Source organism: Doryrhamphus excisus, linkage group LG1 (assembly GCF_037039965.1).
Source record: "Doryrhamphus excisus strain RoL-2023G ecotype Guam linkage group LG1, RoL_Dexc_Guam_v1.1, whole genome shotgun sequence".
Lineage (NCBI taxonomy): Eukaryota > Metazoa > Chordata > Actinopteri > Syngnathiformes > Syngnathidae > Doryrhamphus > Doryrhamphus excisus.
The window spans coordinates 13,718,024-13,735,858 of NC_136357.1; the positions used below are offsets into that span (position 1 = coordinate 13,718,024).

Sequence of the window (17,835 nt, forward strand, 5' to 3'; positions counted from 1 at the left end):
TAGGAAACAGGTTTTTTTTTTAATTTCATGGTAGACTTGACAGGACACAATAAGAACATGTACCTTTACAAACAAATGCTAACATGTTTATTTACAACACAACACCGGATGACGGGTCTTTCTAAAAATATAATACATTTTCCTTCTCATTGCAAACATTGAGCCCAGTCTGTCAATGGCCCCGCCCACTTCAGCTGCCAATCAAGCACTCTTGACGCAAACGATTTTGGAAATTCATTCATTTTCTACCGCTTTTTCCTCACTAGGGTCGCGGGGGTGCTGGAGCGTATCCCAGCTGTCCTCGGGCGAGAGGCGGGGTACACCCTGGACTGGTTGCCAGCCAATCACAGGGCACATATAGACAAACAACCATTCACACTCACAGTCATACCTTTGGACAATTTGGAGTCGCCAATTAACCTAGCATGTTTTTGGAATGTGGGAGGAAACCGGAGTACCCGGAGAAAATACCGGGAGTACCAGGAGAACATGCAAACTCCACACAGAGATGGCCGAGGGTGGAATTGAACCCCGGTCTCCTAGCTGTGAGGTCTGCGCGCTAACCACTGATCTTGGAAATGGTGAGTTTATCCGCTCTAATGAGTCCATGGTTTACGTCACCATTTTTGCATTTTCAAGCAAACGTACAGAACTAAAATGGACTATTTTGTTTTTGTTATTTCTAAGAGTTTTTTGATGGCATGAATAATGGGAACATTCTCTTCCTCGGTTTTGTGGAACTCAGTAGAAGCATCCAGTGACGTCACACATATGCACCACCGTAAACAGCCTCTATACGTGAGGTCAAGGTGACTTTCGTTCCTGTGTTGTCATAGAACATTCACATTAGAGATGACCAGCAGGACGCAAAGATAGCGGCTTTCCTGTGTCTTTACATAGACAGCATGCTGGTCCACAGATGAAGGAAGTCATTCACTTCCGTCCGAAGTTTGGCAGTGGCATGAGAAGGTGAAAGTTCAAGGGTCAATGCACTTCTGTACAGTGTTTGGACATACAGTAGCTGACGCTAGCGTCCTTCCTTCAGGCGCAACAGTCTCGCTCCTCATGGCAAAAGAGGAGGGGGTGTGATGTCAAGGAAGTGGAGGGTTCGGATGAAGAGGAGGAAGACGAAGAAGCGGGGTCGGAGGATGACGAAGGTGCGAGCAGAGAGGGGTATGGGCTCATCTTCTCGATGTTGACATAGGTGGTGTTGAGCAGCACATAGTGCTCGCCGCTGAAGCTAGAGAAGATGGCGGCGATGCGAGACACCAGCTCGGAGAAGGAGGGGCGGCGCTCCGGTTTCGGGTGCCAGCACTCCACCATCACTGTGTAGCTGCAAGGAAGCAAGGGGAGGAGTTGAAGGACAGGAGTCATCATTGTCTAAATAACTGGCAAAACAAGTGAGTATTAGTGGATAGTCAATGTATAACACTATACTAGCTGTACACTGACTACTCTAAATCTAATCTTGGAGCCTCATTTGAGTCATGCTGCAACATTTCTTGTCCATTAAATCTTTCCACACCTCTGATATGTTAACTTTAAGAGAAATAAAGGAGTGTCCAGTTGGCACACCCGTCCGCTAGCGCCTGCTTTCATTGAAGCCGTCAAGAGGGAGGGGGGGAGGCCGGATGAATCTCCGGAATGTTTACAGACGTGCATCGGTGGCGTTCACGTTGATGTTTAATTTAGAGCTCAGGAAATGCAAGGCCTGGCCTCCCATACCTGAACACCCCCCCCCCCCCCCCCCACCCACACACACACACACACACTTCAGGAATTCCTATTGACATTGTCTTTGCACTACGAGATCTCACTATGCAGCCATTTCCTTGTATCTTTAAAAAGTGCAGTACTTTTTTATTTGAGGTATTTTGTTTTACATATTTTTCAAATATATTAATTATTATAATAAAATGTATATAAATATATGAATATGCATTTAATATAAAATACTATGGTACCCATTATGTCATTATATGGTTACATCACCCTTTCAGTATGTGTCAAAATAAACAAATAAATAAAAAATACCAAATAAAAAATAATATTAGAAAGGCAGGAAGTGAACAAATGTAACAGTTACTGATTGTAAAAGTACCAGATGGAGGAGTAGGATTTAATAAGCTTTGCTTCTTCCTACTCATCCTTGTATTTATCAAACATCAACTGCTTGTATTGTTTCTTGAATTGGCTCATCGTTGTGCATTGTTTGAGGTCCTTACTCAATCCATTCCATAGTTTGATTCCACATACTGAAATGCTGTGGCTTTTTAACGTAGTCCTAGCATAGAAGTGTTTCAAATGTAGTTCTTCCCTGAGATCATATTTCTCCTCTCTTGTAGAGAAGTATTGGATGACATTTTTAGCTAATTTCTTATTTTTAGCCTTATGCATTATTTTAGCTGTTTGAAGATGAACTATATCAGCAAGTTGAAGTATTTGTGAATTTAGAAATAAGGAGTTAGTATGTTCTCTGTAGGCGGCATTATGAATTAGCCTTACTGACCTTTTTTGCAGTACATTTAGCGAGTGAAGATTGCTTTTATAGTTATTAGCCCATATTTCCACACAATAAGTAAGATATGGTAGAACCAGAGAGCAATAAAGAGTGTGGAGTGATTTCTGTGAATTGATGATGTGTTGCACTCAATTGTAACCTGATGCATGTTCAAATAAAATTAAACCATTACCATAAAATGCATATAATACACGATGTATACACATATATTTCAACAGCAGTTTCTTTACGACCTAAAATAGTTAAAAAGTGTAAAATCCCGAGTGTGTTCGTCACAGCATGTCGGGAGGAGCTGCCTGCCTGTCAAAGGAGTTGGGAGCGGATCCAAAAAAAATCCAACACTGTTGACAGAGCAGTTTGTATAAATTGAATGCGGCTGACACTTGGTGTGATTGATGGGTCATCCTGAGGAGGGTAGCGTGAAAACTGTGGCAAGGGGCTCTTAGCAGCAGGACGAGATAAGGAAACACAACAAGAAGAATTGCATGCCGGCATCGGATTTCCAGGAGGAGAAGCCGAGTTTCCACGTGACGCACATGGCGTTCATAATGGTTGTGTTTTTTTTTTTTAGACATATTACTACATAGCTGGGTGACACTTACAGGGCATCGGGGCAGAACTCGGGCTGTAGCAACCTGCGCCCCTGTAGGAGGAACACCGTAATGTCGAAGGAGTTCACATCGGAATAAGGCGGTGCTCCGCGGGTCATCAGTTCCCATAGCAACACGCCAAATGACCACTAAAGCAAATATAAAAACACATTTAATATAGAATATATGCACCCTTGATGTTATTAAATGATTCATTTTCTCACCACATCCGACTTGGTGGTGAACTTGTGCGTTTGCAGGCTCTCAAGCGCCATCCATTTGACGGGAAGCTTCACACCGCTCTTGTTGTGGACGCTGTAGTATTCTTTGTCGTAGACGTCTCGGGCCAGGCCGAAGTCGGCCACCTTGACTGTGTAACTCTCATCCAGCCTGTCACAGTCAATCACCACAGTCTTATCAAGCATCTTCATGATGCGCTTCCAGGAAGTAGTCAGTGACATTGTTGTGTTAAGCAATAAAAGTTCATATGAAAAGTCCCCACTATGTTCCTCTGGCCATCAGACTGCTCAATGCCAAATAAGCCCCTCTACCTGCCCACATGCACAACCAAAACTTAAATTATTATTATTTATTCTAAATTATTTAAATTATTTGTACAAATTACTGTTTACACTGTACATTGTTCATATTTGATGTCATCTATTTATTCTCCACATTATTATTTATTATTTATTATTTATTATTTATTATTTATTATTTATTATTTATTATTTATTATTTATTATTTATTATTTATTATTTATTATTTATTATTTATTATTTATTATTTATTATTTATTATTTATTATTTATTATTTATTATTTATTATTTATTATTACACAGGAGCCAGGCAACAACATTTCTTTGGCAATTTCACTGCTGTGTTATTGTGCAATGACAATAAAGAAAGTCTATGTCTATGTCTATGTCTATGTCTAATGATAATAGGCGACAGAAAAACCCTCCCTTCGCTAGAGGAGCCTTCCTTGCACACAACTAAAAAAAACGCATGAATCGCTTTACACTTTACAATAAAGCCAGATTATATCCTAAGGTGGTCTTACATGCAGTTCCTGGCTGCCAAGTCCCTGTGAACAAACTTCTTGCTCGCCAAATACTCCATCCCTCTGGCCACCTGCAGTCCAAAACCCATCAGGTCCTTCACAGTAGGGTTCTAGAAGGAAACAAACACCATGGATGACTTTACCCACACACAACAAGGCCCTCATGAGGAGATTGAGGTTCATGTGGAAGTCTTACGTGGCCTTCATCACGGATGAAATTGCGCAGGTCGCCGTGCTTCATGTAGGGCAGCACCATGAGAGGCGAACCCTTGGGAGGGAGGCAGATGCCCAGCAGGGAGAGCACGTTGGGATGGCTGAAGTCCTTCATAATGATACCTTCCTTCAGGAACTGAGTGACCTCATCCAAATCTGTGATGCCTTCAGGACATAAGACAAAGCTCTCATGATGTTTCCTCCGACACGTCGCAGAGTATGTTCACATTTAGAGCTTTTAGAGCAGACTGAACGCTGGTGAGCACTCTGATGATGACTGACGTAATGGAGCAGAAACCTCCTCCTGACCTGAAGCATTCCAAATTCCCATTTGCAGATTGCATAGGGTCCTCGTATGTCACGCTCTTTTAGCCCCGGTGCTGCTCTTCAAAAAGATTAGCTTGGAAGACAGCTTTGTGTCCTATTGACTACCAATCAGTCCAAGGACAAACAATGTGACTGTTGACTTGTTGTCATAGCGACAGGTTGACTCCATCAATGACAGCTTCCAAATATAACAAAGGACAACAACGAGAAGATGCAGCGGGAAACACTTAAATCAATAGAAGGTTCACATCCCGTGGGACCGGACCTCATCCCGCCCTAGCATGCAACATCAATCTAGCTTCTTCTAGTGATGCTCACCATAGGAGGCTCATTCATCACCATTGGCTTCAATGTGATGTCATACACTTTTAGAAGATGATGGATGGGGAGTTTGATATATTTCAGGAGGACAGGCCTCATCTGTCGAACGGATATTTGGCATGATGTAGAGTAATGTTGCAGATAATTCAGTAGAAGTCCTCAGAATAATGCGTGCTTGTAAGGTTGACCACCACAATGTATCCCAATGGCAGTGTTCAATTTGGTGACAAAATTTTTATTCATCACAACAAACCTTTTTCCCCCGCCAAAAATATCAGATCATAGCTAATTTCGTTTTGTAGACAGGAGGAAGAAGTTAATTCATTAATTCATTTTCTACCGCTTATCCTCACGAGGGTCGCAGGGGGGGGGGGCTGGAGCCTATCCCATCTGTCTTCAGGCGAGAGGCCGGGTACACCCTGGACTGGTCGCCAGCCAATCACAGGGCACATATAGACAAACAACCATTCACACTCACATTCATACCTATGGACAATTTGGAGTCACCAATTAACCTAGCATGTTTTTGGAATGTGGGAGGAAACCGGAGTACCCGGAGAAGACCCATGCATGCACGGGGAGAACATGCAAACTCCACACAGAGATGGCCGAGGGTGGAATTGAACCATGGTCTCCTAGCTGTGAGGTCTGCGTGCTAACCACTCGACCGCCGTACAGCCAGGAGGAAAAAGTTAAACATCACAAAAGAAGAAATACTGTAGAGTTTAATTCATCCATTGATTCTTTTTCTACCACTTATCCTCACAAGGGTCACAGGTATGCTGGAGCCTATCCAAGCTGACTTGCGAGAGGCGGGTACACCCTGGACTTGTGGCCAGCCAATCACAGGGCACATATAGACAAACAACCATTCACACTCACATTCATACCTATGGACAATTTGGAGTCGCCAATTAACCTAGCATGTTTTTGGAATGTGGGAGGAAACCGGAGTACCCGGACAGGGAGAACATGTAAACTCCACACAGAGCAGTGAAATATGGTAAAGGTTGCCGATCTGTGTCTTAACAAACCACTGAAAAGGCTGCTAGAGAGATTATTTCATGGTTTAAGCGTAAATCAAATGATCTGCACTTGAGGTTCCAATGTGGGTCTCGCTAGGAAATGAATCCCCCCTCAGTGCAGCATTCCGGATGGAAAACACACAACAAAACATCCTCTTCTTCTTATGACTTCGCTGGACCTCCACACATATAAGAAGAAGAGAAGATTCTTACGGTTGAGAGACTTGATAGCGCAGTGCTGGTTCTGGCCATCTGGCTCCAGTAGGGTTCCATGGAAGACGCATCCAAAGTGACCTAAGGGAATAATACATTTTACATACAGTATTTACATGATGTACCGCTCATGGACTTCTATGTATTTTGTAGCATTTTGTCCATCATTCTCAATCCTTATGTGAAACATGAACACATATTTACGTATTTCCCTTTTTTGTGCATTGGGGAAATACCAGTTTTGACAGTAAAGCCGTCACCAAAAAAACAAAACACCAACAGTATTACATAACCAACCGTCAATTTTGAGTAGGCAATTTATTGCAAACAAGCATTAAAGTGAAATAGGCTGTTCATCAGCTGTCTTTAAAAGTGAAAATTCATTCATTCATTCATTCATTTTGTACAGCTTTTTCCTCACGAGGGTGGCGGGGGTGCTGGAGCCTATCCCAGCTGTCTTTGGGCGAGAGGCGGGGTACACCCTGGACTGGTGGCCAGCCAATCACAGGGCACATATAGACAAACAACCATTCACACTCACATTCATACCTATGGACAATTTGGAGTCGCCAATTAACCTAGCATGTTTTTGGAATGTCTTCACAAAAATTTGGATTCAATGTCATTTTCTGTCAGGTATTCATGATGTCAGGTATTCAACTTGATGGCAAAAGCAAAAAAGCTCTCCCTCTTTGAACGCAGACAGATTGCTAAGATGTATAAGAGACATTGAGACATTGCTGCTGGGGTTAGATACAGTAAGACAGTCATTTGAAACATCTCCAAAGATACTGGGAGTTATGGAAAGTCAAGTGGTAGACTCAAAAAAATGTCACTGGTCCTGAGCCAGAGGATCTGACTGCCTGTCTGTCTGTCAAGACATGAGACGTTCCTAGGCCCAAATAAAGGTTGTTGCTGGTGCGAGTGCAGTCCAGTAACCATCAGACAGCATCTGCTTGTTTGGAAATTGCATGAGAGCATCTATCAGCGGGCATTCAAAGTTTTTATCTTGATTTGAGACTTATGTTTTTATTTCAAAGTATAGTCTTTTGACTTTTGATCAGCTGATGAACAGCCTATTTGAAATGAATGCAATAAATTGCTTACTCAAAAAATGTGTCTCACTACCATTTCTTTTTTTTTTGCATTTTGAAGCTCTACTTAGAACATCTTTAAGATCCAACAGTGCAATTTTTCAATACAGTACAATTTAGATTTATTTTGTACCATATTTATATCATAATCATCATAGTGTCTGTCACCATGGAGAGCTACATATTGGTAGATTGACTTGTTTTCTTATGTTTTTGTCTTGTTTGTGTTTTTCTTGCGAAAATAAACAAATGATTAAAATAACTTTGTTGTTGAATGCAAAGCAAACCTTAAATAAGTCCATGCTAACTCTGCCAGGGTAACCCAACACCAGGGTTTATTCATTAACACCCCCCCCCCCCCTTCAGTGAATTATTTGTTGGCAATAGGGTTTTGTGGGGGATGGGGGTGGAGGTTTCAGGAATTAAATGAGCGCGGCGTTCTCCTATCACGTCGTCGCAGATGGCCGAGGGTGTTGGATTACCAGTCCGCACAAAGCAGCATGGGAATACTTGCTGTGAGTCGCCACCAAATCAAGGCTCCTTTCTTCAGGGGATAATCTCAAGTGGGGTGTGTGGGGGGGTGTTACAGGGTTTGTTGGGGGGCGGGGGGGGGGGTCTTCTGTAGTTGTTTTTCTTCACTTGATTTTCTGCGGGTAGTCCACTTTCAGGCTGGGGAGGGAATTTTAAGAGTGGAGACTCCCTTTTCCTGCCCCCAACAAGTACTTTATACGTGACACCAAACACTTTTATAGGGCGTGTTGCTTAGTGAAAGGTACAAATAAAAAAGACAGTAGTCATATAAACTACTAATATAATCACCAGCAAATGTCAACAATCATGTGACCATTCCCCACTGACCTCTCCCGATGATCTGGTTGAGGTGAAGCAGCAGTCGTTCCTTGGCGATGACCACGTGCTGCACCTCTGTCAGGAGGTCTGGATGCAGACCGGACAGGTCGATGTGGACTGGCGCCATCAGCAGGGGGGACACCAACTCACCCTCCATTCCCATTCCACGGGCCAGTGTGCCCAGCTGGGGCGACAACAGCTCCCTGTTGCCCCTTCCGTACATAGGTGGGGCTGCACGGCATGTCTCGGGTCTGTCGGTGCTCTGATCTAATGAAGGTGGGTCGAAAGGGGGGTGGTCAAAGATGAGCCTTATTATAATGAAAAGAGGTCACATTGCTATGATGTCATTTTATACTGCTGCTATATACACAGCTGAGGATTGTTATGATATGCTGTGATATTTGAACCACCATTTCTGTTATTTAACAGACCCCGACCAGGAGGCATGGAAGCAGCGCATTGCTCATGCCGCTGAAGCTGTTAGTTAAGCAGAGAAGGCAGAGCTTGTCCGATCCACGTACCCTCCAGCAGGGTGGTTCTATAGTCCACCGACTCGTGCGACACCATTTCGTTAGTAGGGCTGACGCTCCTCGCGTTAGCCAGCCTGTCCAGATGCTGGATGTCACCCCGGCCATCATACCACACCTCAGACAGATCTACACAGAGGAAGAGTGAGAGCCGGGATGGAGGGAGAAGATGTGAAGCGGAAGGAGAAGGGACAGCGAGGGATGATGGAGAGAGAAGAACACGAGAGACGTTAAACTCAGAAAAGAAACCCAACACATACATACTATGGCATGATCACCCAGCACACAAAGATTCTCTTTACAAATAATGCTCACGGGAGAAAAATAAATGACCTGCTATCCAGCGTTGTTGTGTTGCCTTGGTAGAGGTCTCTTCTTTTGTTACTTCCATGTGCTTAAGTGCAGTTTGTTCATTAGTTAACACAAATGCGCTTTCCATAAAACTTGATGGGTGGAGCAAGTGCAGACCATTCAGTTTTGGTGCAGATCCACATAAGGTACAAAGTGTGTCAAGTATCTATCTAGTGACCCACTGGATCGAGCTGTGGTGAAAAAGGCTTGCAGTATGATTGCACCAGGGGTCTCAAATACGCGACACTCGTTTGAGGCCCCCACCTTGATATGAAAGTTTAATGTTAGTGCGGCCCGCGCAAGTTTGATATGGATGCTGTATGGTATCATGTACCCAGAAAAAATTATTACGTTTGATTAATGTTCATGTTAAAGGTTAAATAACTGTTAATAGTTATCCTCCCTATCCGTGTGGAAGTGGTACGTTTTTGGCTATTTAAGTTTAAAGGAAATAACTTGAAGGATACCGTTTAGGTCGCTAGCTCTCTAGTTTGTGAGTTAGCATGTGTCTCAAGACCCTGCAGTTGCGCAATATGTTGTAAATAAAAAGAGTATAAATGTGACTATAGTCGTGTTTTGTCATGTCTACAGGGCTCTAATAATGCTCTGTTAATTTTAATCTGAAAAACATAATCTAATAGTCTACCCACCAACTATATGTGGTTTCTTAAGTTTTTAATATTTGCCGTTTTATTATTATTATTATATTTATTTATTACTGATTGATTGATTGTCTTTATTCTTGATTTGTTTATTTATTTTTTATCTTATTTTGTGTAGAAAAATAAAAAGTAAGATATTTGAGTGGAATGTTTTATCAGAGCTTTTATTGTAGAAAATCGTAACCAAAGCACTGAAAAAGTGCAAAATATTTTTCTGTTTTTCAATAAATGCGTTTTTTTTTTGGGGGGGGGGAACCTGTTGCGGCGCAGCCTCGCCCAGACCCGAGCTCCAGTGGCCCCCAGGTAAATTGAGTTTGAAACCCCTGCACTAGATCGAGCTGTGTTGAAAAAGGCTTGCAGTATGATTGCACACAGTTTTTAAATAAACACTACCGCCATCTACAGGACTGAACTGTAACTTATCTTTCTAAAGGCCGACATTTCCCTTCCACTCACCATCAATGCGCTTGCTCCTCCTCCACATGAGCAGCGTTGCAAGGAGCAACAACAGCAGGCTGACTAGAACGCAGCCCACAATGAGGCCCGTGTAGTCCTGCTCCTGGGCGAGAGTCACCTTGCCCAGGTGCCTGATGGAATCCGCCTGGCGCCACTGAAACACATCATAATCATCACCACCGTCACACTTTCAAACCATGATAAACAGCCAGGTTTGAAACACAGCTGCTTGTGTGAAAGATGAGCACAACACCACTTTTACAACAACAGTGATGCTTCTGGGGGGCAGAGCTTAGGAATGGTTCATATTTGGGTTTGATCCTGTTGAGGCTTTTAGCTATATAGACAGTACCTTACTTACTTAAACAGACACACACACACAACACGGAGGGAAGATTACATCAGTGATATTGCTTTTGCTTTTATTAGGTTTAGTTGATATGAGGTCCCATTGCTATCTCAGAAAATACAGTGTGTGTGTGTGTGTGTGTGTGTGTGTGTGTGTAGCTCCATATAGCTAAAGGATATTAGCCTCAGCGACCTGGAGATAAAAGGTTCTGTTCACAAGTGATGTGACTGATAGTGTTGGACAGGAACTCTTCCTGTTTGATCCACATTCTTGGTGCTTCTGGTATTAAAGGGGCCTTAGGGCTTTCAAAATTATACAGGATGTCAGCATGCACCATAGTAAGCTAATTTTAATAAAAAAATAACAAAAAACTTCAATTATATTAGGAAGGCAGGAAGTGAACAAATGTAACAGTTACTGATTGTAAAAGTACCAGAAGGAGGGGTAGTATTTAATAAGCTTTGCTTCTTCCTACTCCTTTTGGACATGTGGAACTGTGAACTGATTATGCGATGCACTCAATTGTAATCTGATGCATGTTCAAATTATGTAAACCAGGGGCCTCAAACTAGTGTCCTGTGGGCCACATTTGGCCCACGGGCCGCCTTGATATGAAAGTTTAATGGTAGTGCGGCCCGCGCAAGTTTGATATGGATGCTGTATGGTATCATGTACCCAGAAAAAATTATTACGTTTGATTAATGTTCATGTTAAAGGTTAAATAACTGTTAATAGTTATCCTCTCTATCCGTGTGGAAGTGGTAAGTTTTTGGCTATTTAAGTTTAAAGGAAATAACTTGAAGGCTACCGTTTAGGTCGCTAGCTCTCTAGTTTGCGAGTTAGCATGTGTCTCAAGACCCTGCAGTTGCGCAATATGTTGTAAATAAAAAGAGAATAAATGTGACTATAGTCGTGTTTTGTCATGTCTACAGGGCTCTAATAATGCTTTGTTAATTTTAATCTGAAAAAATAATTTGTTTACCCACCAACTATATGTGGTTTCTTAAGTTTTTATTATTTGCCATTTTATTATTATTATTATTATTATTATATTCATTTATTTATTTATTACTGATTGACTTTCTTTATTCTTGATTTGTTTATTTATTTTTCATCTTATTTTGTGTAGAAAAAGATATTTGAGAACAGTGGAATGTTTTATCAGAGCTTTTATTGTAGAAAATCGGAACCAAAGCAAAGTTTATTCATTTTTCTGTTTTTAATAAATGCGTTTTTTTTTTTTTTTTGGAAAACCCAGTCTCACCCAGACCCTAGCTCCAGTGGCCCCCAAGTAAATTGAGTTTGAGACCCCTGATATGAACCATTACCAAAATACTCCATAAATCTCAATGTTGTGTACAGGATAAATCCGCATTCTTCTCTTGTCCAAAACATGTGATTCTGCAGTCTCCTCCCCCAGCCACACATAGATGACCATACCTACAGTATGTGGCATCAAACTGTGCTTTGTTCACAAAAACAGCTGTCGATGAAATGGTGAGAGCAGTGACTCTGAGGTAGGTCTTTAGCAAAAAAACAAAAAAATCTTCAGATTGCCGCCTCACTTTGGTGGAATCAGAGAAAATGTTTAACATACTTATACTACTTGCACATCAGTCCTGCAGACAAGCTGAATGCTTTTTGTGGCCATCAGAGGGTTAAAAACATAGCGTAGTCATTAGTAACCAAAGTGGTATGTAAAGACTTGGTACCGCTCTTAAACAACGCTTGACTTTTAATCTGCGACAAGACAGCTGGATGCTGACGCCTTTCACTCATCATGTGGTGCACTAAAGTCCGGCCGCCTCCCCCCACTGAGGCTTTTACTGGGCTCTGAAGTTGTCCGTAAACCATGTGGAACGGCCAAGGAATGCAGACTTTTCGGTGAAGAAGTCAAAATGGACCATGACAGAGGCGTCACTTCCAGACTAAAAACAAGGCGGTAATGTTGCATGGCAGCCATCAATAAACAGCTATTGTGTTGCAGCTACATTTGCAACCTTGTATCTGACATCAATGAAAAACAGTAGCGACTGTCTGTAATATTTACATTCACTAATGACCAACTTTCTATGAAAGAAATGCACATTTACATGAGAATGACACCAATCAGTTACACTGCAAGCACTTATTGAGGTTGCAAAACTGTTCCAATGTTGTCTTTTTTAATAACAAACCTCACCTGTCAGTATGATACAGTGCACAATTACACACATACTGTTCAATTGCCGGTATTCTAAACCAGTGTTTTTCAACCTTTTTTGAGCCACGGCATGTTTTTTTACGTTGGAAAAATTTTTTGGCACACCAATAACCAACATTATTTGCTTCTTTCAGTTTTTTCCTGATTACGGACTCACCACAGCAGATCCTTTTGATCCGCATACTAATACCAACAATGTTACAACATGTCACCACTAAGTCTATTAGAGCAGAGGTAGGGAACCTATGGCTCGGGAGCCAGGTAGGGCTCTTTTGATGACTGTATCTGGCTCTCAAGCATTTCTTACCACAATAAACATTTATTTTTCCTAACATTTTAAAGTAAACCATCACAGAAATGACTGTTAAAAATAATATTCAAAATCAACAACTTTCTTATGCATTTTAATTCGTCCATCTATATTCTGCTGCAATACGGCCAACCATATCTATCTTTCCTGAAACACCAAAACTTGATTATTACTAGGTAATGCTGTAGTCTACCTCGGTCATTGAGATGTCAAAAAAACATGTAAATGTAAACTTTCCTCCTTTAGTGAAATAGCTAAAGCTGCAGAACCATGCCTTCTGACGAAGATGGCCAAAAGAATGAAATACGTCTACGGAGTACGGTGCAAAACTATGCAGCAGCAGAAGTTGTATTAATGGCAACAAGTATTTGATTTATTATTAGACACTGCGCTGCTCACGAAAGTGTGCTGGCCACACCCCATTGGCGTGGGGTAGTGTGCCTGGTCTACGTAATTAGAGCCCATTATCTAAAACTGTTGGTCTTACATAAAAATGCACACATTTTATTGCATTCAATGTTTAAAAAAATGTATATGGCTCTCACAGATACACATTTTAAAATATCTGGCCTTCATGGCTCTCTTCGCCAAAAAGGTTCCCGACCCCTGTATTAGAGGAACGAGGCAATCAGCTACGTGTTGCCACACGGACAAATATTACATTGCTCTGCCAGTCTTTACACCAATGACACGCGACAATGACATAATATTTGCAAAAAATTATTAATACATATTAATAAAAAAAGTGATATTGAATAATTCCTCACGGCACACCTGACGATTTCTCACGGCACACTTGTGTGCCGCGGCACAGTTGTTGAAAATCACTGTTCGAAACTAAGCAGAACGTTCGTATTGGACCGTGCAGGTATACTTAAAGGAGTGCCCAGTAAGTGTGCCTCACCTCCACCTGCAGCCCCTTGGCGGTGGCGGCCTGCAGCTCATTGGGGACGGTGCATTGCAGAGTGTTTCCCACGAGGTTTAGGGTCTCGCAGCTGTGGTTGGACACGGTCAGAACCTGGCATTTCATTGCCTCCCTGTCCATGCGGTCGCCCTGCACAGATGGAAAAGTGGGGATGTTATAGCAGAATGTTCGAGTGGGAGAAAGAGAAGATAATCATGACAGTGATCAACAGAATTACCATAATGACTGTAATAAAGTGACTTAAAGTTTTCCTCCATGGTTGGCAAGACAATATGTTGCAGATGATGCGGAACATAGCCTAGCTTTGCATCAAGATGCTGCCATTTTACCTTAATTTTTCCTTACCTTGTCTCATCTCATTATATTTTCTGCAATTTTCTTTTCTGTGCACATATTTTAGCTCACTCCAATGTAATTGGAGAAATATTGGTGAAATATGAAAAAATGTGTGTGTATCTGCAAATATTCTATGTTGTAATCTGAAAAATGATATACAGGATTTTGCAGTTTGGAAAAATGTAATAAAAAGTATCGTGGATGTGTGGTGACTGATGATTGACACTGATGTATCGCCATGGAGACAATACACACTGTGTGCAAGTTAGATAAAAAGCCATTGCTCTTTCTGTGCTTATCCTTCATGTGTTCCGCTTCTTGCTCACTCTTGTTTTCCTCCTTATTGCCTCAACACACGCACACACTCACATGAGTACACATCCTCATGCACTTATAGATGCACGCTTGTTGGAGTACAGCACAGCAAAAAGCAATAAAAACAATCATCATATTCCTTGCGTGACAGGTCGGGATTTTCTAATTTGACACAGAGTGGAGGCCTGCACCTGTTCCGACACACACGCACACGCACACACACACACACTCACATGCACAGAAAGACACACATTTTCAGGAGTGCACACATAAACATGCCTTGCCTAGAATTGAACCCATGATATTAAAGATTAATGGAAATAAATATTACAAATAATAAAAATTAATACAGTTGGTAATAATATACTGTAGTTAAACTCCTCCATGAATCACCACCTTAACGTGGTCGAGGGGTTTGAGTAGCCGAGTTATTGTTTCGGGGTGAGGAGCTCGGTCCGTGGCTCAGAGTAAAGCTGTTGCTCCTCCACATTAAATTGAAATGGCTTGGGCTTCTAGTCTAGATGTATCCCAGACACCTCTCTGGTGAGGTGTTCCGGGAATGCCCGGTGAAGATGAGGCCCCCGGTAATTATGGAATTTTCACACCTGGCCTGCAGGGAACGCCTTGGTGTCCTCCTGGTTGTGCTGGAAGAGTTGTAGTTCCCTAATAAGTAGTTCCCTACTGAGACTTGTGTCCAGGAAAAACGGACCTGGATTAGCGGAAGAACATGGATTCAATATAGTTAAAATTGAAAAAAAATGTTCTCTTGTTTTCCTTTCAACTGAATTTCACATAATTTTATTTGTTGCAGGTTGTTTATTATTGTTCTTTAATTATATTCAGAGGGCGGCACGGCGGTCGAGTGGTTAGCGCGCAGACCTCACAGCTCAGAGACATGGGTTCAATTCCACCCTCGGCCATCTCTGTGTGGAGTTTGCATGTTCTCCCCGTGCATGTGTGGGTTTTCTCCGGGTACTCCGGTTTCCTCCCACATTCCAAAAACATGCTAGGTTAATTGGTGACTCCAAATTGTCCATAGGTATGAATGTGAGTGTGAATGGTTGTTTGTCTATATGTGCCCTGTGATTGGCTGGCCACCAGTCCAGGGTGTACCCCGTGTCTTGCCCAAAGACAGCTGGGATAGGCTCCAGCATCCCCGCGACCCTTGTGAGGAAAAGCGGTAGAAAATGAATGAATGAATTGTATTCAGTTAGTAAATTTCTTAATTTATCCTTAATATTATAGAATATTATTATTTCCGGTGTATAAGACGCATGGCTGTTTAAGCCTACCTTTTAAGTGTTAAGTTACAGTGTGATGATTTTAGTGTTCCTTCTAACATGACAGCATCAGTCAGACTGTTACAATGAGTAACGACCTCCTGTGATTTCCCATGGGTTGATTGGCTCTTGCCCATCAAAGAGCTACCCTTTCCTCACTGACAGGATTTAAACAATTAATAGTAGTTCTGAACATTCATTCATTCAGGGTCATAGTTTTATCCATACAGTAAATTAATCAAAATCATAGCCAATAAAGCTAATTTGACTCCACACCGGCCGCTAGCCGTGAAGTTGTTGTGTTTCCCCATATGTTGCCATGACAACTCTTGTGAGAGAGGAGTGGTGGACACGATGCCAGATGCGAGGAGCTGCCACATTACGGTCAACGTCTCTAAATAAAGTGTCATGGTGATAAATGCCTGGGAGTCTCTCATCGAGCGATAAGAGAGATTGTGTCTGCTTCCTTCACGTCAGTCATGGAGACTGTGAGCCAACTGTATAAATTTGTGTTGCGTGCGTGCGTGTGTGTGTGTGTGTGTGTGTGTGTGTGTGTGTGTGTGGCAGCTGTCTGAAGCTGGATAAGATGAGGACAATTCAGTCTTGGCTGTTATCCGATGATGCATCACTTCTCTGAGCTGCTGATAAAACCTGGACTTTGGTCAGATGAAGGAAGTGCAGGCCAGGGTCGGAGGTGGATTTAGCCACGAGGGCAAGGTCACGCTTGGGAAAAAAGAAAACGATCCAAGATCTCCTGCAAGCTGTTGAGCACAGCTGCCGCAAAGTGTCTTGCTGCGGTCAGGGGACCAAAAAAAAGTGAGAAAACGGGGGAGAACTATTTGTTTCATTGTGTGTTTGAAAAAGCCAAGAGCTTTGACCTTGGCACAGAGAACAATGAACAACGGCCAAGGAGGCATCGGATGGGGGGATGGGGCAGTGTGGAGGCCCTTCACACACACGCACACACATACATACATACAGACTGAGGGGTGGCGCAGTGGGGATGCGGACATGGTGGCCGAGGAGGTTGCTACAAACGATGGGAAACAGACTCTACTTCCTGTTTTTCGTTTTGTATTGTTTCCTTCCAGGCTTCACCCAAACTGTGCATGTGCGAAAGTATGCCAATATGTCCACAAAGTAAAAAAAAAACGTACTGTATTTTTTTGAATCAGTGTTGCTGTGTGACTTCTAAAATAAACACAATTATGTCAATATTATAATCAATGTGGATTTCCTACAAATTAATTGACACCTGCTGTAGATCTTGGGAGATCTTGTTTCGGATCTCCCAAGAGAACGCCTGTGTCTTACCTTGAGCTCCACAATGCTCTTGTTGTCCTTAGAGGTCAGCTTGGGGTCCTGGAAGAGTGGGTCCTCCACGTAGATGAGATCCCACTGATCTGTCGAGTAGCCGTCCAGGATGAAGGCAACCTTGGTGACCACTGGCGGTAGCAGGGCAAGTTTAGCCAGAGAGGGCGTGGTGCATTGGATAGAGGTCCGGTTCTCACCGTAGACACAACTCTATTTGAGGGATAGGTACAAAAACAACCAAATAGTTGGAATCTGTATATTTTTGTCAAAGTTAGCCTTCAGTAAATAAATTATTCCACTGCAAACTGTAAAAGTCGATTGTTTGTGGAGGAACCTTTAAGGGTTCCACACCAGTATACAGAATAGACAGAATATTCATTCATTCATTCATTTTCTACCGCTTTTCCTCACGAGGGTCGCGGGGGGTGCTGGAGCCTATCCCAGCTGTCTTGGGGCGAGAGGCAGGGTACACCCTGGACTGGTCGCCAGCCAATCACAGGGCACATATAGACAAACAACCATTCACACTCACATTCATCGCCAATTAACCTAGCATGTTTTTGGAATGTGGGAGGAAACCGGAGTACCC

At 42.4% G+C, this 17,835-nt stretch overlaps 1 protein-coding gene across 1 annotated transcript in view; it reads right to left on the reverse strand.

The window, feature by feature from the left end:
• met (MET proto-oncogene, receptor tyrosine kinase) overlaps window positions 1–17,835 on the reverse strand; it is a 64,284-nt gene continuing 46,449 nt past the window's right edge. The window contains exons 11-21 of the mRNA XM_058074947.2: window positions 17,247–17,456; window positions 13,981–14,130; window positions 10,215–10,368; window positions 8,740–8,874; window positions 8,228–8,485; window positions 6,276–6,356; window positions 4,373–4,554; window positions 4,177–4,286; window positions 3,336–3,501; window positions 3,124–3,260; window positions 1–1,333 (exon numbers count right to left, since the gene is read on the reverse strand). Coding sequence (XP_057930930.2) covers window positions 1,042–1,333; window positions 3,124–3,260; window positions 3,336–3,501; window positions 4,177–4,286; window positions 4,373–4,554; window positions 6,276–6,356; window positions 8,228–8,485; window positions 8,740–8,874; window positions 10,215–10,368; window positions 13,981–14,130; window positions 17,247–17,456 — 1,875 coding nt within the window. The 3' untranslated portion in view covers window positions 1–1,041. The remainder of the gene's footprint in view (window positions 1,334–3,123; window positions 3,261–3,335; window positions 3,502–4,176; window positions 4,287–4,372; window positions 4,555–6,275; window positions 6,357–8,227; window positions 8,486–8,739; window positions 8,875–10,214; window positions 10,369–13,980; window positions 14,131–17,246; window positions 17,457–17,835) is intronic.